The 25,425-nt window shown below is 45.7% G+C and overlaps 1 protein-coding gene across 4 annotated transcripts in view; it reads left to right on the forward strand.

Annotated features, from left to right (window-relative positions):
- Positions 1 to 227: 227 nt before the first annotated feature.
- The window catches only part of TCERG1 (transcription elongation regulator 1), a 29,265-nt gene continuing 4,067 nt past the window's right edge, over positions 228 to 25,425 (forward strand). The window contains exons 1-16 of one of the 4 annotated variants that reach the window (XM_071443684.1): positions 228 to 333; positions 1,099 to 1,324; positions 3,820 to 3,972; positions 4,068 to 4,305; positions 6,841 to 7,083; positions 10,632 to 10,694; positions 11,928 to 12,125; positions 13,367 to 13,482; positions 14,608 to 14,696; positions 14,986 to 15,146; positions 15,930 to 15,996; positions 16,436 to 16,571; positions 17,872 to 17,961; positions 18,685 to 18,803; positions 20,752 to 20,902; positions 25,022 to 25,186. In XM_071443684.1, the coding sequence (XP_071299785.1) occupies positions 260 to 333; positions 1,099 to 1,324; positions 3,820 to 3,972; positions 4,068 to 4,305; positions 6,841 to 7,083; positions 10,632 to 10,694; positions 11,928 to 12,125; positions 13,367 to 13,482; positions 14,608 to 14,696; positions 14,986 to 15,146; positions 15,930 to 15,996; positions 16,436 to 16,571; positions 17,872 to 17,961; positions 18,685 to 18,803; positions 20,752 to 20,902; positions 25,022 to 25,186 (2,289 nt within the window). In that variant the 5' untranslated portion in view covers positions 228 to 259. The remainder of the gene's footprint in view (positions 334 to 1,098; positions 1,325 to 3,819; positions 3,973 to 4,067; positions 4,306 to 6,840; positions 7,084 to 10,631; positions 10,695 to 11,927; positions 12,126 to 13,366; positions 13,483 to 14,607; positions 14,697 to 14,985; positions 15,147 to 15,929; positions 15,997 to 16,435; positions 16,572 to 17,871; positions 17,962 to 18,684; positions 18,804 to 20,751; positions 20,903 to 25,021; positions 25,187 to 25,425) is intronic. The other 3 variants (XM_071443685.1, XM_071443686.1, XM_071443687.1) reach the window with 3 other exon arrangements.

Below are 25,425 nucleotides of genomic sequence, written 5' to 3' on the forward strand. Positions count from 1 at the left end.
GGATGCTGCTCCTCCCCTTCCCTCTACGGCGTGAGAGTCACTTCCGGTTCTCTCCCCGGGTCGCGCCTCACGTGACCCCAGGCGCGAGCGGCGCGGGCCAATCGCGGCGCGCCCGGCTCCCCCCATTCAAAGCCGGCGGGCGCGGCGGCCAATGGCGGCGCGGGCTCGGCCCCGCGCGCGCTGACGGGCGGGCGGGACGGCCAATGGGAGGCGGCGGGGCCCGCGCGGGGCGGGGCGGGTGCGCGCGACGGTGGCGGCCATGGCGGAGCGGGGCGGCGGCGGCGACGGGGAGGCGGCGGCAGCGGCGGGCGAGCGCTTCGGTACCGACCTCCGGTACGGCTGGGCCAGGCCGGGCCGGGACTTGGCTGCCGCGCGGGGCCGGGTGCGGGGGGGCGGGCGGCGGGAGCTCTCCCGCCTCCTTTCCCGGCCCCGCGTGCGGCGGGACGGGCCCTGTTCCCGCTCGCCGGGCCGAGGCCGCTCCGGGGCGGGGGCCGGCGGGGCGCGGACACACCGTGTCTGGCGTGGCCCTCCGTCTGATAACCTTGGGTTCTCTCGGGTCTGTTCCCCATGCGGCCGTGGTACCGCAGTGCGCTCAGGGGCGGGTGAAGCCGTCCCCGGGCCCCGGGGGAGCCGCTCCGAAGCCGTTCTGCCCGCTCCTGAAGGCTAAGGGCTCTCCGAGAGCCCGTGCGAGGGCCAGGCTCCGCCCGCAGGGACACCGAGTCCCCGGCAGCCCCTGGCAGAGCCGGCCCCGCCGGGCCCCGCCGGCTGCCGCGGCTCGGGACGCACCGGCAGCAGGAGCCGGAGCCCCGGCCGTGCTCGGGGAGCTCCGGCAGATAAGGAAGGATGCGCTTCCTAGGGGCTGCGTACCCCATCCCACCTCTGGGTGTCCATTAACATGGGGGAAAATTCACAGTGAGGACTGATAACCCTGAATTGTGTAGCAGAAGTGCATCTTGAGATAGTTGCACAGTTGACTTCACCCACTAAACACGGCATGCTGTGCTCTGCTGTTGGTGCCGCCCGGGTTTCCCGGTCCCGGTCCCAGCGGTTTCCTCGCCGGCAGCAGCAGTGACCGTGTTCCCGTGCCTCTCTCCCCAGGATGGCTCAGCAGCAGGCGCTGCGGTTCCGCGGCCCCGCGCCGCCGCCCAGCGCGGTGCTACGGGGCCCCCCGCCCCTCCTGCGGCCGCCCCCGCCCTTCGGCATGATGCGGGGCCCTCCTCCGCCGCCCCGGCCCCCCTTCGGCCGGCCCCCCTTCGACCCCAGCATGCCCCCGATGCCGCCGCCGGGGGGGATCCCCCCGCCCATGGGGCCTCCACACCTACAGGTAAGGAGTTCTCCTGGCTTCGTTAAGTGGATTTAGGGATTTTTCGTTTGTTTTCACACGTGGAAGTGTCCAGCTCTGGGCCCCTCAGTTTCAGGAAGCACATGGAAGTCTGGAGCGTGTCCAGAGAAGGGCAGTAAAGCTGGTGGAGAGTCTAGAGCACAAGTTTGATGAGAGCAGCTGAAGAGTCTAGGGGGGCTCAGCCTGGACAAAAGGGGGCTCAGGGTGATGCTGGAGTCTCCATCCCTGGAGGTGTCCAGGCAACAATGGGACATGGCACTGGGCTGGGTGACAAGGTGGGCATTGGGCACAGGTTGGACTCAATGGGCTGGGAGGTCTTTTCCAATGTAATTGATTCTGTGATTGTGTGGAAATAGTATGAGAACGGAAATGGGTGAAGGAAACAGCAAGGCAAGATGAGAACACAGGGCTCAGGTGTGGTGTTACACACCACTGCATAGCTGTGGTGTGCAAATACAGCTTCTGCTCAGCTCCTCTACTGCTAAATTGATGGATGCTTCAAGGTCTTGTGTCTGATTTTCTGAGGCCTGAACAGTTTGCAAGGGACAGCACCTTTGTGAATGAGAAATGGATTGTTTTAATTGCCTTGTGCTGATATTTAATTGCTTTGTGGGGGTGCCTTCCCATTAGGGCAGTGTCAGTGCTGTGTGGGCTGTGGGGCAGGCTGAGGAGCTGAACGGTCCCACGTGCCATTATTGATTAAATCCACTATTTTAATTGCAGTTTGGAAAACCAAGCAGAGTTACTTTGGATCCCAGGCCTGGCTGTGGGTGTCTCCTGTGTTTGATTTCCACCCAGGGTGTGCTGCTGCTCCCGGCTGTCACACAGGCTGGGAGCTCTGCAGCTCCTCAGCAGCACCAGCTGTGGCTGGGATTCTGAGCTGGGCTGGGATTCTGAGCTGGGCTGGGATTCTGAGCTGGGCTGGCACTGAGCTGGGCTGGGATTCTGAGCTGGGCTGGGATTCTGAGCTGGGCTGGCACTGAGCTGGGCTGGCACTGAGCTCTGCTCAGGGCTGGGATTCTGAGCTGGGCTGGCACTGAGCTCTGCTTGGGGCTGGCTGCACTCCCTGCCCCGTGCCCAGCCAGGCGGGATGGTGACAGCCCGTGGTCACAATGGGGGGAGCTGTGCTCAGGGCTCAGGCTGTGCTGGCACCCTGGCTGCACACCTGGCACCGAATGCCCACGTGGTTTTACTCCTGGACTGGGGAAAGGAGATGTAGCAGGTGGAAGGGGGGCTTCTTCTCATTGGATTCTTCATACAGTTGTAACAGCAAGAAAGAGGAAGCTCATGGTAAAGCAGGTGCAAGAGCTGTTGGGGAGAAACAAGGGAGAGAATGCAGGTTGCAGTTGAATTGAGAGCTTTTTTTGTTTGTGTAGAATGCCATCCATGCACTCTTGGCTTCCTTTTTTAGTAGTATTTAATGCAAATGATTGTTACTAGTTTGGTATGTGGATTTAAAGAGCAGTTTAAAACAGCACCCTTAGGGCAGAAAGTTGGATCTCAGGGCAGCTCCCAACAGAAGCCAAGGACGTGGCAGCACTGGCAGCTGCCAGGGGTACAGCTGCAGTTGTGGGTGCAGCTTGTCACCGAGCCACCCCCTCCCTGTGGCACTGGAGCCCTGGGTGTCCCAGCAGCAGGGCTCAGGGTGACACTCACAGCTGGAGTGATGGGGACAATTAGGGCAGCTGTAGGTGTTTGCAGAGTAAGCCAGAGAACTCTGTGAGCTCTGCCATCTGTTTTACAGGAAAGTGTTCACTGTACTTGTTGCATATGGGGAATTTTGAACAGTCCAAGTAAATAAGTAAAATGAAAGAATTGAATGTACTTTGAATTCCAAACAGGTGTTCAGGCTTTCAGGTAACTGTGTACAGGACAGGTCAGAATTTCTTATCATGCAATAATGAACATGTAATTTTGCCATATTTGTGTTTTAATTGGCACTAGCTAGAATTTTAGTTAGTGAGAAATTTAGTAATGTAATGGATTTTAATTAAGCCCACTGCTCAGCTGTACTGACAAACTGGGTGCTTATTTGTAATATAGGTTTTTTTAACTTATCTTAATTCCTGGGAGGGACGTCGAGTTTCTGGGATATTTGGTTCACAGATGGTGATGTCTGAGCAGCAGCTATTTGGGAACAGCTCTTCCATTCTTTCTCTTCCTTCCATTGAAATATTTTCTCCTTTCCAGGAGAGGACTTTTGGACTTTGACCACGTTTCTGTTCATTCCACCTTTTGTAGGTGCCTGGATGTTTGTATCTCAGAAGTGATGGCTTCAGCTGTTCTGCCATGGGTGGGGGGTTGGCAGGAAGCACATTCCCTGATCTGGGAGCCCTGGATTGTTAGGGAAGCTTCCAAGCCTGGCACAGCTGTCCTTACTATTCATGTAGTGTGTGCTGTTTCTCTAAGAAAGGAAAACTGCTTGATATGACATTGTTGTTATCATTATCATCATTATTGTTATTATATGCCTTTAGAGACCACCATTTATGCCTCCTCCCATGGGTAGCATGCCACCACCTCCTGGTATGATGTTCCCTCCAGGAATGCCGCCAGTCTCTGCGCCGGGAACACCAGCAATGCCCCCAGCTGAGGAGATCTGGGTAGAGAACAAAACTCCAGACGGGAAGGTGAGCTGGGTGCCGTGCTGGGAGCCCGGGCAGGGCTGGGGTGCCCTGGGTCGCTGTCCTGCAGTGAGCTGTGGCTCACAGGCCGCTCTCCCCAGGTCTATTTCTACAACGCACGCACGCGCGAGTCGGCGTGGAGCAAACCGGACGGGGTCAAGGTCATCCAGCAGTCAGAGCTGACGCCCATGCTGGCAGCCCAGGCCCAGGCCGTGGGGGCCTCCACCCCCACCACCAGCAGCCCTGCATCGGCAGCATCTCCATCCACCTCCTCCAGCACGCAGTCCTCCACCACCTCCACCACCACCACGGCCACCTCGGTGTCCCAGACCAACTCCAGTGAGTACCTGGGCATCTCGGCCTTGCCGTGGTGGGAGCTGGTGGTGGGGTTGCTGCATGGGGAATTGCTGCAGCAAAGCATGGGTATTCAGGACAAAGTTGTTTCAGCATGGAGTGTGATTTAAAGTACAGTGTTTAGTCCAGAAGAACCTTGCATGCAAACTTCTTTCTCCCCAGTCTCAAAGAATTCTTCAGGTCTTCGTAAATTTTTCTTCTGCTGTTATCACATCATCTCAGAGCTATTACACATCTATTTCCTTTCAACTACAAATAGAGCTAAATTGTTTTTAAAAGTGTTTCACAAGAAATGTTGATCTGACGTAGGAGTTTAGTTGTAGCAATTTCCTCGTTTTCTCCATGGCATCTGTTCCTGTAGGCTGGGTCTCAGAGCTGCTGCTCTGTGAACATTGGTTGATTACAGAATAGAGTTTCTTTGTTGTATTAGTTTTATTAGCATTACTCCTCTGCCTAAGCCTTCTCAGTTCCTATTTTCTAGAGTTCCACAAAGAGGAAAAAAAAAGTCCTTGGAGCCATTTTTGTTCATTTGTGACCTTTGAATGATAGTCTGGAGATTACTGCTGCTTCCATGGACTGAGCCTTTGCTTGTAGGGGTTTTCCAAGTAAGGAGAGGGGACTGAATGGTGCAGCATACACATAAATGCATGGCTGTGCACACACCAGCGTGGTTTGCAGCGCCCTTTGGCACCTGTGTGCTGCCCAGGTGCCTCAGTGTATGTGGATAGAGGTGTGTGTTAAGTGCTGTGGGTCTGTTTGCTGTGAGTGGATCAGCAGCAAACGGTGAGCGAGGTCAGTCCCCGTGCCCAGAGCCAGGTGTGCAGGGCAAGGAGCAGCTCAGAGAATGTCCTGTCTTGCATGCAGGGCTGCAGACAGGCACCATTGGTGCTGGCACTGGCACATTGGGCATTGTAGCTGCAGTGGCTCAGAGGTGTGCACTGGGCCAGGCCAGAGAGTGTGCAGGAGGTGAGCTGTTCCAGCTCCTGCTGTGGGGCAGAGTTGCATCCTCTGGAATTCATCTTTTTCCTGTAACAGGCGAGACAAGTCAACTGAACTCACCATTTAACCTGAACCTCAGAATCTCTGTGTAAGAGGGAGTCAAATTTAGGTAACCCTTCAATTCTGCTTTCGTTAAAGCTGGAAGGAGGACACGTCACTAGAGTAGCAGAGAACTTGTATTGCTCAAAGCATTTTAGGGCTTCTGTTTAATTTGAAGGGTAACTCAGAATGGTGTTAATTTGCTGTGTTGAACTATGGTCTGCTCTAATTGTTGTGCTGAGTAACAAGTCAGGTGGGAGGTCAGTGTCAGCTCCTGACCCAGTGGCAGGCTGGGGACAGCTAGTCATGCTTTGGGAGCAGCACTTTATGCACCTTCTCTAAGTTGAATTTCCTGATGTTGAATGCTGACAATCTGTTCCACTTCTACCTGTTCTATCTGCTAAACTTTGTCTTTGCTTCCAAGAACTGTTACTGTTGGTGTCTGTGCCTAGGTGATGAAATTTTATAATTTGAAATAATTTTATAACTCTTAGACTTGACCTGTAAAAACAACCCTGGGACTTCTGGCTGAGCTTCATTCTTGCCTTGTACTGATTTGACCTAGGTCTTACAAATCACATACTGACTGTCTGCTCTGTTTCCCTAAATGTTAGGCACTGCTAAGAATCTGAAATGCTTATCAAAAGATCAAAAACCTTTATTTAAATATGCTAATGCTGGTATATTGTTTGGAATGTTTCTGGTAGTAATAGAAAATGCACGGTGTGCCCATTGGAATATGGCTGTAAATTGGTGTGGTTTCTTTATTTTTTTTTCTTTTTCCCTTCACCTCTGCACCAAATCTTCCAGAGTGAGTTTGCAAGTTTAAGCAGACTTGTCTCAAGTTCCTGTTGGCCTGTGCTATGAGACTGTTTGCTCCCAATTAAAACAATTTGAAATTGAAACCAGTCATGCTGCAAGGATTATAGAACTGAATGCCAGTTGTGTGTTTTCCAGCTGGGAGGCACTGAAGACTAAAAAAGTTCTTGCAGCTCTTAAAGAAAAGTATTTTCCTTTTCCTTACTTATTTACACTTTTTTATTGCTATTTTCCTGCTCTGGGGGTGCAGCCCAGCATAGTTTAAGGCAGACTGCTGTCATGCACATGCTGCTGCTGTTAAAAGCAGAACCTGTGTTCGTGTAACACAAGGACAGCCTGTTGCCATTGGAAACTTGCTGTAATGTTCTGTTTCTGTGAACAGAATAGAACCTAATTTCAGCCGCGTTTGTCCTTTAATACAGCCCTGCTTCTGCTGTAGAGACATGTTAAGTGGAAAGAATGGGACAAATTGAAATTGGAAATTGACTTTCTTTGTGAATATTTAATGTTCCAGAGAAGGCCAAGTATTTTTGTCCAGGAGTGTCTTCCTGCTGCTTATATCCGAGCATAGCTGCTGTGTACCGGGAAACAGAGCGCCAGTATGTTTGCAGCAATATATTGCAGTGTCTAAGATACAAGGTGTTCTTTGTGTTTTTTTATCAGCACCTACCACACAAGACCAGACCCCGAGTTCGGGTGTTTCAGTTGCCACACCATCAGTCAGTGTTTCAACCTCTGCTCCTTCTGCTACACCTGTGCAGACTGTACCCCAGCCAGTCCCACAGACATTGCCTCCTGCAGTTCCTCATGCAGTACCTCAACCAACTGCAGCAATTCCTGCTTTTCCACCAGTAATGGTACCTCCATTTCGTGTCCCCCTTCCTGGCATGCCTATTCCACTTCCAGGTAAATTGGCAAACTGTAATTGTCTTGTCTGCTACATGTCCATGTTGTCAGTTGTTTGCACTCATGTGTCCACTGTGTACAGAACTTGCCTGGATCCTCTCCTCAGAGTATCTCTGAAAGAATTCAGGGTTAGCAGACAGACTTTTTAATTAACAAAGAACATATATTTTTGAGCACTATATTTTACTAGCTGCAATATTGCTTTAATTTTTTTCTACTTACTTGATTTAGATCTGAAGTTCTTGTGCATAAATATTCACTAGGACATGGATGAGCAGGAGGAATTGCCATGGAAATCATGACCCCAGTGGTATAAGGTGTTCCCAGTTCTCGTAGGCTGCAGCCATTGGGTAGGATGCTGAGTGTTAAGGTGTGACCTGAGGACCATAATGAGGCATTTAGGGTGCCAGTGTATTGTTATTCACAGCCTTTACGTTTAAAGAACATAGAGAAAGAATCTTAGATGGCAGCACACTTCTTCTGGATAGATCATAGTTGCTTAAATTTTTATGAAATATTTAAGTACATAAGGAAGGAATTTTAGGCTGGCAAAGTGTTGGACTCGCAGCCTGTAGTTGTTGCAGAGGCCTCCCAGGAGATCACTAATGACACCTAGCACTTACACACCACCTTTCATTTGTACAAATACCACTGAGTTCCTGTTCTGATACTAAATTGATGTGTTTCAGTGCACAGAGGCACTAAGCATACACCAGCAACTGATGATTGTGTCTTGCAGAGGGAGGTAGGAGACTGCAGTTGTATTGGATCCAAGTTAGTTTCAGATTTGAAAAGACAAAAGAAGCAGCTCTGAGCAGCATCTTCATGTTTCTGACTGTACAAGCTGAGTGAGGTGGCTTTGCTGCTGTCCTCCTAATGCAGCCACCCAGTGGGTGTGGAGGGAGGCCTTCACCTCCCCACCGAATTGCATGGATGAAAAGTAACCCTTCAGAAAAGTAGCCCTTCACTCCTTTGATGAGAGAAAAAAGCCTGAAAGCAGTTAAAGTGCTGACTAGAAGAGAGCACCAGCTTTTAGCTGCCTCTGCTTTTAGAATAGTCTTCTAAAATAACTGGGCAAAGCTACTTTAATCTGTATTGGCCTGAAAAGGAAATTGCAGTGTAGTACTCTTTGGATTAAACCAGGAAACAAATACTATTCTGAATGTGATATTCCAGGCTGAACAACAAATGAATAAAGGGTAGGAGAAAGAAGTCTGTTTATTGATGAGGTTTGCAGGAATAATCAAAACAGTTAAGCCTTAAAGATGATCAGCTGAGTGCTCTCAACTGCCATTTCTAACCTTGCCAGCAAGGGACCAGCATGGAATAAAGGGCCCTTACACACTGTGAGGGATATGATCTATGCAGGTGTGACCTGTGGGGTAAAATGGGATGGTCAGGACAGTGTAGAAATGTGCCAGTGGAAATGGAGATTCTGGGTGTATGCCCACGTTGGGCTTTATTGTGAGCTCTCACCCAAAAAAGTTTTGGGAGTAATGCAGTACAGGAGCAAAGACACAGTAGGAACATCAATCTCCTGAAACTCATTTTTAAGAATTATTTTTTTCAGCACTTCCCTGGTAAGAGGTCTTTGCTCTGCCCGTTTTTTCCTGTGAGCTGGGCTGCAGGTGGAACCCATAGCATGTAGGAAGGACACCTGGCTCCCACTAGTGGGTCTGATTTGTCAGTTTGCTTAGTTACAGAATGAAATCTGTCAGCTTCTTTCAGCTAATTTTGACTTGAGTTGGTTGGGATGGTTTCTAAGCACTGTAAAAAAAAAGGAAAACTGTAAAATATTTTACAATAACAAGAAACAGAAGAGAAGTCAAATTACTTCAAGACAGTATCAGTGAAGTCAGAAGATCATGTGAAGGTTAGGCTGTAGATGTTTGGGGCTTTCAACACCAGGTGTGATACCAGCCAGAGGATTTGAAGTCACAGGGACAGAGCTGAACAATACCAATGTCAGGTGATTTCAAAGTTAATCTCTGTGTTAAACTGTAGTAAGAAGGAGAAATGGAAGAGTTTGTTAGTGATATCTCATAATCTCAGATCTTAAAAAGTAAGTCTGCTTTCTCTCAATTCCTATGTTTTAAGTCAGTTTTATGTTTGGGAATGACCTTGGCAGCAGAAACAGCTTGGGTGTTTGCTCAGTCTAATCTGTGCTGCAGCATCCCTAACTCCAGCAATCCCCAGATAGTGTTATTTGTACTGACTCATGTTGGAGACATGCTGTAACTTCCTTAACAAAACGAATTTTCAGGTCCATTGTCAAGTATATAACATGACCACCCTTCCAGTTTAGGCAAACACTTCAATCAGTGCTGTTTGAGTTGATGTTTTCATGTCTCAGTTCAATACATTTAAAAAGAAAACTAGTTGCAATTCTCTCATTGAAATTATTTTTAAAAAACATTACAATTTTGTCTTCTCACGAATTTATTTTCAAATAATTGGCAGTATTTATGTATGCTCTGCATACTAGATCTCTAATGACCAAATCCAGAGACTACTTTGGTTTAAACAGGGGTTTAATTTCACTTTCCGCTGGAGCATTTCCCACCTCACATGATGAATTTGAACTTTTGAAGGGAAGTGTTTCAGTTTCTGAGCATCCAGACTGGACCAGCCAGAGAGCACTTCTACAGTTGCCTTCTACACCCAAAATGGAGGTTTTGGAAATGCATTCCCCTCAGCCTTGTCTGATTTCCCACTGATTTTGATCTGATCAAAGAGGATGAGCTGCTTGCCTTTTTGTGCCTTTTTGTGCCATTTCTAACTCAGCTGGAGAGCAGACCAGTGCATGGTGCCACCTCTTTCAGGGCAAGTTTTGGCTTTTAAAGCATTTTCAGCTCATGCCATTCTTGATAATGAAAAATAAAGGAAATGTCCCTGACCTAGTGCAGCTCTGTGTACCTCTGTCTGCAGCTTCATTGCTTTGATTTCTTTTACTCCCTCTCTTCACCTCCAGCCTTGATGCAGTGACCCTCCTACCCTCAGCTTTCCCCCTGGGTTGCACTTGGCTGCCCACCCTGCCCTGCTTTGCTGCTCTGACTAGTTCAGACCTGTCCTTCTACCCTTACTCTGCTCTCTGAACTCAGCAGCAGACTGGGAGCCTCAAAGCCCGTTTTGTTGTGCTGCTGCTCCCCACAGGTCTGTCCCAGCAGGGGCTGCCTGTGGAAGCAGCCCCATTGTGGGATATTTTCTTGTGGTGCTGCCCTACAAGGGGAGCCGCATTCCCCCTTGGATGAACTTAAACCCCTGAGTCTTCACTGAAATACATTTTTTCTTTTTAATGACATCCCAGTAACTTGCTAAGCAGCTGGTTTAACATAGGCAGAGACTGTTGCTGCAGGTTAAAATTAGTTTTATATTTGATCTGGCATAAAACGTTGAAGCAAAAGTAATTCCCATTATCTTGCTGGAAGGCTTCTCCTCTGCCAGCTGCAAATGGCATTCCAAATTGTGGCAGGAAGTCAGTCCGTAGCAGCCCGTGGTAGCTGACGTCCCATGGCAGCTTTCCAACATGCTTCCTATCCGTTTTGCAGGTGTAGCAATGATGCAAATAGTCAGCTGCCCGTATGTAAAGACAGTCGCTACCACCAAGACCGGTAATTTCCAAACCCATCCTAGTTCGTTTTGTCTGTAAGTTGGCATGGTAGTGAATGTGGTTGTTTCTTTTATTTCTTTATTTGCTTCCCCACTTCAATGATTACATATACTTTATTTTCAAAACCAGTATAAATGAAATATCGTATTTGGTCAGGAGATAACTTCCCCAAATAACTGTTAGTGTCAGCTTACTCTGTACCCAGACTCCCATACAGTTTTCTGTAACCATTGAGTTCTGTAATGACTGTGACTCTCATGCCCATACTTAGTTCCTAGTTTCTTGTGTGAATTTTTGTTTTCCTGCTCCACATGTGCAGTGGCTGGCTGTGCTCGCATGTTGTGTGCGTGTCTGTGTGTCTGAGTGTGAACTTTCATATTTCAATTGTGGATTTACAAATACTCACTCACTGAGAGCACGTTACGGCAGTGTGCAATGTGTGATTTCCGTTATTTAAAGTGAGACTTCCTCAGTGTTAAAGGCTCAAATTTATGATCTTGAAGTTCCAATCCTATCCAATTGGTTGTTCTAGAACTTGTCATTCCAAATCTATTAATTATCCTCAGTTTGTTGGGATGAGTGGAGAGTGAGGACACTGCAGCATTCTGGCTTTCTTATCTTTGGATATTTACTTGCCATTTTGCTTTAGGATTTCAATAAAATGGTTGCTTTTTTCAATCAGTTTGCAGTATTAAACAAACCCAACAATCTGATACTGTTTCATTCTCATCAGGTTTTATCCAAGGCTATGAATTAATGCCAGTATTTAAGATTTATCAGAGTTCTGTTCTATGTTCTATGGCTCAAATTCAATCCACTCTTGCCTTTTTTAAGAGCAATAGGAATATCTTGTACACCGGCAGCATAATTAAGCTGTGGAGTACACTTAACCCCAATTATTTGCTGCAGGCATCTGATAAAGACTTCTAATAAATAGAGAACCTTATTTTAAAATAATAGAATAAATGCCTAAAAGCTAACAAGCTTTGTGCTTTGCAGAATTAAACAAATTAATTAAAATCCAATTTGCCTGGGAGTGGGCATTACTGATTGCAGAACACGGGAAAGAAATTTGGTAACAATGCCTTGCTTTCCAATTTAATTGTGAAAACAATCCTTCTGTTTCATTCTCCGGGGTGGATATTTGTGAGTTAAGTCAGTACGCGCTAGGCGTTGGTGCTTTGGCCCTGCACGCCGCTGACTGTCCCTTTCCTTGTTCCTTTTCCCTGCCCAGGAGTGCTGCCGGGCATGGCGCCCCCCATCGTGCCCATGATCCACCCGCAGGTGGCCATCGCCGCCTCCCCCGCCTCCCTGGCCGGAGCCGCCGTCTCCGAGTGGACAGAGTACAAGACAGCAGATGGCAAGACCTACTACTACAACAACAGGACCCTGGAGTCCACGTGGGAAAAACCCCAAGAGCTGAAGGAGAAAGGTACTTTGGGTGATTTTACTGCAGCTTTGTACTGGGAGCGTGGCTCAGACCGCCAGTGGTTGTGTTGGAAAGTGTGAGCGGTGTATTTCTAATCCCCATCTCCCTTGAGGACACTTTGGAGTTCTGATTACAAGGATCCATATGAGTTGGTCTTCAGTCTGAAAGTTGCAGCATGTTTCCCACTGTACTGCAGGAGTGTTTGGTTCTAGAGTTGCTCCCAGATCTTGTGCCTAGGGCCAGTGCATGTTCCTGTGCCAGCAGAAAGTGAGTACCTCCCCTGCACACATGCTGGAGAAGGTTCCGGTTGCAGACAGAAAGTGAGGGGAATTGAAGGGAAAAGTCGGTCGTACCAAGGGCTGTAGACTAGGACAAAATGAAGATCGTTGTGCTGAATTTCAGATCTTGAAAAACTAAATATAAATAAAGTATATAAAGTATAAATAGATTTGGAGTATGAAGTAAAATAATGTCACCTCCCCCTGTCCACATCTCTACAGTGTGTTCATGTAAATGCACATTAGATCCATGGGTGGATACAATTGCTCTTGTATAATAAATAAGGAGGAAGGGGAAAAAGTCCTGTGGGTCTTTCTATGTTCATAAAGTGTTTTAAGAAAGCAAATCCAAACAGTTGTGCCTTTTATTGTCTCCTGAATTTTTAGTTACAAGAAGTCTTTGTTTAGACAAATGCAGGACACTTACACTGCTGGTTCAATTAATGCCCATCTTCCTAATGAATCAGGTTAAATAGTAGGTCTTTTTACTGAGATGACAGTATCTGAGACAGCAAATACTAATTTTGCTGAGAGAATATTATATGTTCTACACTTTTTGTAAATTAAAAAATTGTGTGCAGAGAAATTCCCGGGTGGTTCTGCATTGATATTTATTTAGTTTTGTCCACAGCATTTAAAATGTGAAAGTGGTCTTCAGTGTTCACTGTTGGTTGAGAATTATTATTGGTTTAGCATTTCTGTTAGTAGCCTCTAGCCAGCCTTTTAGTGTAATAGCTGCATCATGATATTTCATTTTCCAGTACCAAGTAGTATCTTGGCACAGGAGATAGCTACAGCTTCACAAGCAGTCGCTGTAAAGCCCAAAAGAGACAGAAAGTGGTGAGAATATATTGAAAAGAAGCTTTGGGTTCGTATTGAATTTGGAAAATTATACCAATAAAAAGAAAATTGTCATGGTTCTATAGTTGTTTCTTAATACTCAAGAAGATTCTTACCTTTATTTAGAAAAAATGGAGGAGAAGGTCAAAGAGCCAATTAAAGAACCCTCAGAGGAGCCTTTACCAATGGAGACAGAAGAAGAAGAGTCTAAAGAAGAACCTATAAAAGAACTGATAAAGGAGGTAAAAGGCCTTGAACCCAAAAGCCAGTTTGAAGTCTCACATCTCTCAGCTGTGGCTGCATCTTAGCCCAGGCAGGTTGTCAGGAGCCATGGTTACTAATTCAAGTTCTTAAATTCCTGAGGGGATTTGAAAGCCTCCATTTTTGGATTCAGATCTTTCTTTCTTTTGTTTTTTTTTTTTTTTTTTTTTTTTGGAAGGAGAAAAGGACTTTCAAAAGTCCTTTTCCATACATAATATGTCAGTTAAGAAGTTAGTAAGAGCATGGGAGAGAGGTTAACTTTTTACACAAGATGTGGTGTTCTCTGACTGATTTTGTGGTACTCAGAAAATGGAACTTGTCCTGAATGTTTGAAATACTTAATATTGAATCGTTTTTTTCTCTATTTCTTTGCTTCATTATTTTTAGCAGTTTGACACAAAGCTCACATGTTCACCCTGTGCTGTAACTGCTAAGTTTAGGCTGTTAGGAGCACGTGTCCTAGAAAGGGCTGTAGTGTTTCCAGTAAACAAAAGTAACTTTTCCTTTTGGAGGCATATTGCTGTGCTAAACAGCATAGTTTTTGAGGATACTAAAGGGTGGTTAAATAAAAATTAAAATTAAAGCTTTTAGCCTGATTTCTGTGAACTTCAATGAAGTTTAATAGGCAAAACCACAGAATTCAGTTATTGGATTTTGCTGCCAAGCCGCCCTGTTTATTTCTGAGGTAGTTACCAGTTTGCTGATTTCTGCTACAGAGGTTATTTCAGGTTTTCACTGTTTCCTACTGTGTGTCTCATTATCAAACAAACAAATTTTATGAATAAATGAAAATTCCTTTGTCAGAAAATGCACCCTTACACCTGTATCCAGGCCCTGCTAGATTTCCAGGATTCATACAGATCTAGGAAAGTATTTAAGTAAGGTTTTGTCAAAGTCAAAAGTTAATTAAATGCTTAGAGGTTTTGGAGTTTAGATTTTTGGAATAGCAGCTGCTGTTGCAGTTCCAGTGCTTCTGTTCTAGGCATGGATGAAGTGTCATTGTAAGCTGCTCGTCAGCATGGTTTCAGTAAAACAGGTTGGTTACTGTGTAATAAATAATTAGCCAGCTGGCATTGCCTGATCCTCAAACCTGTTTTTTCCTTGAGGAGCCAAAAGAGGAAGAAATGACAGAGGAAGAGAAGGCAGCTCAGAAGGCCAAGCCAGTGGCCACCACCCCCATTCCGGGCACCCCGTGGTAGGTAACTGCTGCTGTTGCTGGGGAGTTGGAGCAGGTTACAGTGTGTGGGGAGCGTGTTCTTAGTGTGCTGCACTTTTAATATCTCAGCTTCAAATCCAATCACTGCATTTTCAAATCTGGCAGCAGAGAAAAGCAGCAGTTCAGGGTCAGAGCTGGGCAGTGGGAATGTCTGGCAGCTGTGCACTCGGTGGAAGCTGGGTCTGTGTGTGACCATGGTGCTGCAGGCTGTGAGCACACAGCAGGTCCCAGCGGGTGAGGGTGATCCAAGCCTTCCTTCCTTCCCCAGGTGTGTGGTGTGGACTGGTGATGAACGTGTGTTCTTCTACAACCCCACCACACGACTGTCCATGTGGGACCGACCTGACGACCTCATCGGAAGAGCTGACGTGGACAAAATCATTCAAGAGCCTCCTCACAAAAAGGGAATGGACGAAGGAAAAAAGCTTAGTAAGAGCAGTCTTATTGCCTTCTTAGGAAGCGTAAATGCAACTTAATACTTTGCTTTCCAAAGCTTGTAATGTTTAAATAAGTGACAGAAACGTAAAGATCTACTGAAAAGGTGCATAAATGTGAAATGCAGATTGTGGAGTCTTTTTGGGAAAAGATAGCCTGTTGAAGAAAGTAGATACTAACAAGATTAATTGTTTTGCTAAATGCCAACAGGTTGAAAAACCCCACAGTTTTTATTGACCAAAAAAAAGGGATTGTGTTTGTTTTATAAGAAAGAGACAAGAAAAGAATAATCATAATGTACGAATGGGTTCTTACAGAAGATGAGTTAACTTTGAGATTATCAGTTGGAAAAGAGTTTGGAAATAGCTGCTGAGAGAGAACATTCAAAAGGCTGCTGAGATGAGATTTCTCTCTGGCCTGAGTTCTAGGAAATGGTCCTGGCATGACATATTTGCTTTGTAGTTGGAGGAGAGCAAAGTGCAGGTAATCAGGTAGATCCAAGTGTGCTTCATTAGACTGTTAAGCCCGAGTTGTTTTCCCCTAAAAATAAGAGCTCAGTGTTTGTCATTTTAAATTTCAAGTTGGCTAAAGTCCACTGGTCCTGTCCCCAAATGCCCATAGTGTGACTCTGACAGTGACTGAGAACCGTGTGTCTTCTCCCTTTGTCAGAACACAATTGCTGCACATGTTGTCCTTGGTTTGTGCATGAGGTTTCACTCATGAGTATAAAAATTTTCATCAATATAGAACTTAAAGTCTTACTGAAATCTGTTACAGTTAGAGAAGAGCATGAAGCTGCAGAGGAAGCAAATGAAGATGAGCCTATTAAAATAAAAAAGCGCAAGTAAGTTTTTGCTTTTTCAATACCAAGTGATCTGTGTGGTAAAATAACTGAAGTTTGTTACTTGAGCCATGTATGTTGTGTCCAGCAGAGTATAATTGGAATGGAGAGGGTTGGTGAAAAGAGTCATCAGCTTTCTGCTGCTTAGCAGATCAGGTATTTGATATTTTCCTGAGATAGCTGAAACCTGTGCAGAGAGTGAATAGCGTATGTTTTGGAAGTCATTTGAAATGGAAATGGCACTTAAGTTACTTGGAATACCTTGGCTCCTGAGCTCTGGGTGTGAAACTATTCGTGTCCACCTCTGAGAATGGCTTTCGTGGATTACAAGTCTGTTCTTCTGGTATGGTCAGTGATATCTGCCCTGTCCTGATGTGGTTCAGGTTCTGACCTTTAGGGCTGACATTTTACTTCTCAACTTACACTTTTTGTTTTTTTTCAGGAAAGATGATATCAAAGACATTGATTCTGAGAAGGAGGCTGCTATGGAGGCTGAGATCAAAGCTGCTCGAGAGAGAGCCATCGTCCCGCTGGAGGCTCGGATGAAGCAGTTCAAGGACATGCTGCTGGAAAGAGGGGTCAGCAACCTGTGTGTGTGTGAGGGAGAGAGGGAGGCTCAGAGCAGATCTCTGTGTGTGTGTGTGAGGAGAGAGAGAGGGAGGCTCAGAGCAGAACTGTGTGTGTGTGTGTGTGAGGAGGGAGAGAGGGAGGCTCAGATCAGAACTCTGTGTGTGTGTATGTGTGAGAAGAGAGAGAGGGAGGCTCAGATCAGAACTGTGTGTGTGTGTGTGAGGGAGAGAGGGAGGCTCAGAGCAGAACTGTGTGTGTGTGTGAGGAGAGAGAGAGGGAGGCTCAGAGCAGAACTGTGTGTGTGTGTGAGGGAGAGAGGGAGGCTCAGAGCAGAACTGTGTGTGTGTGTGAGGGAGAGAGGGAGGCTCAGATCAGAACTGTGTGTGTGTATGTGTGTGAGAGGAGGGAGAGAGGGAGGCTCAGAGCAGAACTGTGTGTGTGTGTGAGGAGGGAGAGAGGGAGGCTCAGATCAGAACTGTGTGTGTGTGTGTGTGTGTGTGTGTGTGTGTGTGTGAGGGAGAGAGGGAGGCTCAGAGCAGAACTGTGTGTGTGTGTGTGTGTGTGTGTGAGGAGGGGAGAGAGGGAGGCCCATGCAGAGCCTCCTGAGTTCTTGGTGAATTCCAAACCTGTGGCACTTTGTGTACAGAAACTATCTCGTCCTTCCTCTGATCAATGAATGGTCTTGGTACAAAACTCCAGATTTCAAAGAAACTTACAATTACAGCAAAGATTTTGTAACTGAAATGACAGAGTCAAGACAGATAATTTCCTCCCCCCCATCCTGTTTTTTTCCCAAATTAAGTAATTACATAAGTGGAAATTGCCATTGAAGATGAATAAGACACATAGAGTGGACATGTCCTTAATGGTTTTAGAAATGTTCTACTGAGAAAAGCAGCGACTTCCACTCTAGTCTGTACAGACTTATCCTTAAATGGGAGACTCTTTGCTTTTAGTTAACTAAAGAAATGGACTTGATGCCAATCAATTTTGATAAATTAAACTAGTTGAATATAAATTTGGATAGTAACTGAAAAATGGAAGTGGTTCCAGCTGCCTATGGAACACAGCTTCTCAAGGCTTTCTTTCAATATACATTTTTAATGTCACACAGCAGTAATGTGTATTATTCTTTAGAAGTTTTCAGAGGAAATTGATGTTGAAACTTTCTATGACAGCCTCTGTCATCTATTAGTGATGAGAACTGCAGGATGAGTTTGGTTCCCTCTTTTCCTCACATCTTAGTGTTTTCAAGGAAAACTCTACCACTTCTGTATAGTTTGTATATTCATCTTCATTTAATTAAAGGTCTCTGCCTTTTCAACATGGGAGAAAGAGCTGCACAAGATCGTTTTTGATCCTCGTTACTTGCTGCTCAACCCAAAAGAAAGGAAACAGGTAAAAAAGTTAAATTCACTTCCCATCCAGACACAGCTACTACAGGTTTATCTGAATCCTCAGTCTTTGTTTCTGCAAACCTTTCAGACTAATAAGTGCTGCAAGGGATTTTTATCATGATTAGGGTTTGCCTGGAAATGGAAGAAACCAGCAAGGGAAAGTGTTGATAGTTGCTTTATTTCCCGTGGTTGGAAGGTCTCGTATTTTGACACAGTGGAAGTTGTATGTCAACAGAGCACTGCTGAAACCTGAATGAAATAGTGAGAGTCATCAGTATCTTGTCAAAGTATTGGCATAATAAGTAATCTAGCTATTTTCTTTTAAAAAGTGTTTGGGGGGAAATCTAAAGTGCATTTTTATTGTTCAGCAAGTTCTCACTTCAGCAGCTTTTCTTTAAGTGAATGTAGGGAAATGGAAAGCTTCGAGAACATGGGAAGTGTCTGAAACATGGGACCCAGGAAAATGTTAAGTGGAATGTGTAAGGAACTTCTTCCCAGGTCTCAGATGGTGTGTTAGGTATAGCACCCTGCATGTGCAGCAGCTTGGATCAATTCCATATTGAAATGCAAAGGGTCTCTAAGATTTCTGCCTCCTCTGTGTTGATTCTGTGGTGAGAGGAAAGGAAACAAGGGCGAAGGAAAGAAGTGGGACTTTTCCTCCCTTATCCCTAGAGCTTCTGTGTGTCACTTGTGTGTTTGCTGTGGGTGACTGGTGTTTCTGTAGGTGTTTGATCAGTATGTGAAAACCCGAGCAGAGGAAGAGCGCAAGGAGAAGAAAAATAAAATAATGCAGGCCAAGGAGGATTTCAAGAAAATGATGGAAGAAGCAAAGATTAATCCAAGGTAGGAGTTTCTTTGTGGTTCATGTGCATAAGCTCTACTAGGATGCAGCGTGTTGGGTGGTATTGGGTTGATTAATCTTTTCAAAATGGGCAAAGAGGAGAAAAATCATGAGATACTGTTGAAATCTTCCTTTGTTTGCTTGTATTCACCTAATCCATAAAAAAATAGAACTTGTGATTGACATATTTCAAGTTGAAGAAATACCCAGCATGCTCCCTGGATTGTGAGAACCTCCTCGGATCCACCACAAGTTTCTTTAATAACTCAGTTTCTTCTTAATAAGTCTTTGAGAAGTACTAGGGAGGTTTCTTGGGTTTGGAGGGGGCTGGAGGGACGTTTTTCTTGTTACAAACGATGTCAATGATGATGTGATAAAATGTTCTGGTTGCTTTAGTAGAGCACTGATTACACCCCCTCACATTCAGACCACTGGCAGCAGTAAGAGCGAGGGGATGACAGTGAATGTACATTCAAGATTTCACTGCTGGCATTATTTGTTTCACAGCTTCCGCACATAGAGGTCATGAGATTCATGCTTATGTCACCAGATAAGCTCCAAACCGTCCTCTTTCAGCATCTCTTGGCTCATCTGGCATTAATTCTTTCCCAGTGAAATAACAGCTCATTTGTTTCACTTCGGCTCAGTTTTTTTCAGTGACTCATTTTGGAAATTTGGTGACGGTGCTCTGGTAACTTTTGAATTGCTTCAGATCTGACTAATAACTCAGTAGTAGGCTGGAAGGCTGGAGGCATGGAAATGCCTTAAGAAACAGTTATGTTAGCTTTAACATCCTCAGCTTTCAGCATATCTTCAGCATGTCGTGTTGGGACTGATTCTTTACCTGATTATGGGCTGGGGTGGGAAAGAGAATTCCAGCTGAAATACTGTCTTGTTTAATCTTATCCTTTGTCTTCTGGTTTCAGTGTTTGTCTAAAGATATTGCTGTACTTCTGTGAGTGCCAGACTGGTTTTTTATCATCTATCTCAGTCCAACATGCTCAAGAGTTTGTGTTCCACTTCACTTGAGCAGCTCTTGTTCTTCAATCTAGCTGTACATTCACTTTCTAATCCTTTTGAATAAGCTACCAAATTCTCTTCTTGTTTCAATTTACCCTACAGCAACAGTAGGCTGGATTTTCCAAGTCTAATTATTTCCATGCTGTGATGAAAACATTCGTATGATTATAAGTGTCTCACGTATTCTTGGGGCCAGATTTGCATCAGAGCTTGGAAAAAGCACAGTAGTGATTTTTTTCCGAGGTAAGTGGCAGTAATGTACCTACTGCACAGGTTGGAATCTGGCCCTGGAGGTGAGAGAATGGTCAGGGAAACGCTGTGGGATGAGGGGTTGAAAGCCCAGTGTTGCTGCCTCTGCCCAGAGTGTTTGAAGGGGATTCAGCCCTGTTGGTTTTAGCTCAGGCTCTGCAATGTGCACTGCAGGGGGAAGAGCTGGTGCAGCCAGTGTTCTCTGGGGACTCCTGCCAAAGGCTGGCTTTCTTGGTGAACTCTTAGCATGGTTTGGCTGCAAGTGAATGCACCTGAGATTTTCAGTTTCACAGCTGTGAAATACCTGGACAGACTGGTGGTTGAACTGCTAACCCACAGAAAAGAAAAGAAGAGTTTTGTAGACAACTGAGATTTTTTTCGTTTCTTCTCCTTGGTTGCACTGTAGTCTCTCTCTACACCTGCCCCTTCTGCAGGTGGCTGTATCTGAACAAACCAACCCACCCTTGTAAGTCTCTGACAAACACCTCTTGTGTGAGTGCTGACTCTTTTTATAGAGTTCATTGGTCCAGCAGCTCCATAGTGACACCATAGGATTTGCACTTTGGGTTTTTGTCAGTTGTGCTCTGGCATGTATTGCAGCAGAGGAAATACCTCCCTGCTGAACCTGCCTCACAGCCCAGACAGCTCTGCCAAATGAGTTCACTTGCCATTTTGTTGCAGAACTACTTTTAGTGAATTTGCAGCCAAGCATGCTAAAGACTCGAGGTTCAAGGCAATTGAAAAGATGAAAGATCGAGAGGCCTTGTTTAATGAGTTTATCACAGCGGCAAGAAAGAAGGAGAAGGAAGACTCGAAGACCAGGGGAGAGAAGGTAAGGGGACTCTTGAGTTCCAGCAGTGTGAGTGGTGTGAGTGAGATGGGACAGAGCCAGTGCTTGGCTTCCCTGAGCCTTCCCCAAGACACAGGCCTGCACTTTCCTAGAGCTGTTACAGGCAAACACTTCAGGAGTGTCCCCCTGGTCTTTCTGAGCAATTTCAAGTTTGCAGTTTACTAACTTCTAGAATATTTAGAACTGAATTGTGTTTACCTGTGAAGCTGAGCTTGCTTAAACACTAGTTTCTTTAATTCACCCAAGCAGTAACATTATCTTCTTAACTGAAGTAATGCTTGATTTTTTTTTATTAAGTTCTTTTATCTTGATGCATGAAAAGGCAAAGGAGTCTTACCCTGTTTGGCTGGAACCCCAAAGCTGGGCATTACCTCTCTGTTCCCTCACTGGGGGCGGGCAGGACTTGCAATTCCCTGAGGATAGTCTCTTCAAGTTTCAAACAGTTCCTTTCCGTCTCAAAGCAGGCACTTAGGGAGGGACTTCTTAAGTTTTGAATAAGTAGACCTTATGTGTAAACTGCTGCTTATTAGATTTAAAGGTCAGCATTTAGAGATTATTGAACCCAGTGTGACGTGCCTGCACTGCCAGTGGTGGGGAGCAGCTCTCCCCCGTGGGGACGGGACTTCAGATGGGGCCACCAAAACCTGGGGCCACCAAAACCTGGGGCCACCGAAACCTGGGGTCACCAAAACCTGGGGCCACCAAACCTGGGGCCACCAAACCTGGGGTCACCAAACCTGGGGCCACTTACTGCCACGTCCCTGTGTGTGTGAGAGTGGAGAAGGTCACCTCTGAAGGCCAATCATTTTGGACATGTGCAAGTCTGCTATTTTCATTATGTAATGTGAAGTTATTGCAGGTTTCCCTACCTGGAATGCTTGCAGGAGAGAGAAATGCTGGGGGACAGGTCAGATTTGGGGGCAGTTTCATTCTTTGAGAAGTGTATTTCTAAAATCTGGGTGATCTGATATAATTTGATTCTGTACTTGATTTTCTCAAACATTGCCTTATTGCTACTGTTTTCCATAAATGATTGTGCTTTCAGAGGGGAACTGATGTAGTTCAAGACTAGAATTTACATACTGCAGTTCGATTGTGAATATGGAATTTTAAAGCATTTTTGCAGCTTAATAGTGCAGTTGAAGACTTTAAAGAATGAATACTAGTTTTGTTGTTGCATGATTGTTCTAAAGTTGAAAAGTTAAGAGATTGTATTTGTTTGCTTTAAATAATGTTTTTTTTTTCTCCAAAAGCCTTTTGTAACCATTTTATGTATTCTGTTTTATAACAAGTGGATAGACTTTACAGTTATGTGCTGTGCGGCCTGTCAATCAGTTCAGTCTGACAGCTGTCAATCACTGACACGCAAATATTATGGGATTCCCTAGTGAGGAAAGCATTGGTATCTCTGTGTGGTGACTTTAGCCTCCCGCAGTTCCGGTACTTTACATTTTTTTAGTTTTTTTCCTTGTGAAGTGATGAGACTTGTACCTGCAATGTGTTAACTGCCAAAAAAAAAAAAGACTTCTAAATACACCTGAAATGTTTTCAGCCTTATTTTCCTTTGATTTTGAAAGTGCTTAAAACATAAAAGAAAATTTAAGGCATTTAACCTGAAGCTTTCTCAGTCTGTCCAAAGTACTTAGGGAGAATCAACTTTACAGAAATCTTTAACGTAAGGGTTTTAGATTATATATATAATGTTTGATTATGGCTTATGGGATGGGGATGGAACAGCCAGCTTCTCCAATGGCCAGTTTTATTCCTGTGCCTGATTTCAGTGAGTAAATCCCATTTTCAGTGAGTAAAATCCATGCCATCCCATGCTTCTCATGGCAGAGAGGAGTACAGGGGGTTAAAGATATCAGGGTGCCCTAGCTGCTCCTTCTGCCGTGTCCCTGGGGTGAGCTGTGTGAGCTGTCCCAGTGACACAGCCTGGCTGGCTGTCGGGCTGCAGGTGCCCTGCACCTCGTGCTGGTGGCTGTCCCCAGCCCAGAGCTCTGGTGACTCCGCTTGGTCGAGCAGTCCCTGTGTGCAGACACACAGAAATCACCACCCACAGCTGGCATCTGAAAACGCTACTCCTCGGTGAGATGCTTCAGACTCAATTATTTGAGACATTTTCATCTTTTTAAAATCTAAAATGAGCTGGCAATGCCTGTGCTGTGTACAGGACACCCAAGTGAAGTGAAAACTGCTTTAGAGCCCCAAGGCCTGAAGTGCCATTGTTATTCCTGGGAGGGAATTGGCTGTGCCCTCCTGTCTCCTGCCCAGTGGGAGCTGGCAAGGCTGCAGCTGGCCCCACTGCCCCACAGCTGGGCAGGAGCTCCTGGGGGATTCAGGGACCTGTTGGCAGCCCCACAGCTGGGCACAGGTGCCACTGGAGCTCCCGCAGGAGCATCTTCCTGCAGCCCCTGGTGGTGGCCTCAGGTGAAGCTCTGTCTGGCAGCTGGTGCCACGGTGCTCCTGGCAGTGTGGCACCTCATCCTCTGGAATACACGCACGGGTGATTTGAGCAAGAGCTTGGCGATACCCTTACCTTAGAGACTTCTGTAGTAACAGCTGGGAACTGTTTGGTTTCTAACTGATATTTCAAATGCCATGGCTTAGAAAGCTTCATATTTTGAAACTGCATGCATGTTTTATGATGTTTTGAAACAACATTCTTAATTTTAGAATGAATAAACAGTTTGCTTAGCATTTTGTTGAGCTCCTTTAAGATAAAGCAGTAGTGCTGTAGCTGTAGCACAACATCCCACTGGCACTAAGGGGCTGGTTTCTGATCTCTGCTTTACTGTCTTAGTCTCCTGGTAAAGAAAGCCTATAGAGCATTTTATGTTTATATGTTAATATTTTGAAGAACTAAAAGTATTGGTGGGCAAGGTTGCAGAATGTTGGTGCTGATCTTCATTCCGTTCTTGCATTCTGTAACTGAGCGTGTTTTAGAGGAAAAGGATGTGCCAGGTCTCTGGCAAGCTGGAGCCTGCTCTGTCCATCTGCTCCCTTCCCTGAGGAGCCTCAGTGTTCTGCAGCTAAACTGCTTCTCCTGGTTTCCCTTTTTTAAGGGATGGGGAGGGGAGATAAGTAGCAAGTAACAGCAGTCCTCCTCCTGGATTTTGGGCCTTTAATTGATGTGCCATAAAGCTGTGTTGGGTTTGTGGCCCGGCAGGGTGTGGGGTGCTGTGGAGGCAGAGCCCTTTGCCCCAGCCCCTCGCCTCTGCTGTGGGAGGGGGAGGCTGAAAGGCCAGCCCGCCTGCCAGGAGTGGGTGGTGACCCAAGAGCTAAAGTGGAGCAGGAGCTGGAGATCACCTTCCCCAGAAATCAAGCTATCTAATAAAGGCACAGTAGTTGCCCTTACTGCTGCTGGTTCTGGGAGGCTGGATGAAAACATGTTGCTGGTTGTATTGAAATAAAACCTGCTCTGATGGATCCTCTGCCAGCCATGCAGCGGCTGTAGCTACGGACAGAAACATGACATGCCATTTCCAACTGAAAAAGTAAACTAAAACATTTTCTTTAAACTTTTATGCAAATGTGCATGTCCATCCTAAATATAATTTACCTAATTACCATATGTGGATAATTCTTTATTGGTTAGATCCATCTTAAGACATCAGTCTTTCCTGGGAGATCCAAGCATTTACCTCTGCTAACTGTACATCTGAAGGATGAATCCATAAGCACTTGATTCCTCCAGAACCTTGTTTCAAGCTGCATGGCTTCTGGAATACTGATAGGCAAAATGCTATCATGCAGCATCAGTAACTTGTTAATCTGACATAGATAAAAGCTAAAAACCAAGCTTAAATTGGAGTAAAATAATAGTGTATTGGTGGATCATTCTTTATAGAGTTCATCTTAGATGTAGCAGATCACCTAAATGTATCTGCTTTTGCAAAATTGTCTCAAGGAACAGTGAATTTGGACTGCAGTTATGACTAAATTCAGAGTTTTGGTGATTGCTTTAAATTGCAATGGTATGTAATGTTAATGTGATCCCTCTAATGAAGGTAAGTTGACTCCTTTTGTCATAAGAGCAAACTGTGGAATATTAAAGTGTCTTTCTCAAGTGTTGTCTTTCTGTTTCTGTCTGTATAACAGATCAAAATGGACTTCTTTGAGCTGCTGGCAAACCACCACCTGGATAGTCAGTCTCGCTGGAGCAAAGTGAAGGACAAAGTGGAGACTGACCCACGGTACAAGGCGGTGGACAGCTCCTCACAGAGGGAGGACCTGTTCAAGCAGTACATTGAGAAAATAGCCAAGGTGGGCAGGGAGCACGGGGAGTGTGGCTGCGGGTGTGCTGAGGGCAGGCTGATCTGTGCTGAAGAGAATTCCATACCAGAGCTGCTGCAGGAGTACCCCAGAATAGCAGCTTGGAACTTAGAAGTTCTGTCCCTGGTGGAATGTTTGTGGGATCTGTGTGCATGCACACACATGATATCTGGGAGAACTTATGCCTCAAAGATTCCTGTGAAATCACTGGTGCTAAAACTGCAGCAGAT

The sequence above is a fragment of the Agelaius tricolor genome, unplaced genomic scaffold, assembly GCF_023055355.1.
Source record: "Agelaius tricolor isolate 1412-34295 unplaced genomic scaffold, bAgeTri1.0.p SCAF_18, whole genome shotgun sequence".
NCBI classification, from domain to species: Eukaryota; Metazoa; Chordata; class Aves; order Passeriformes; family Icteridae; genus Agelaius; species Agelaius tricolor.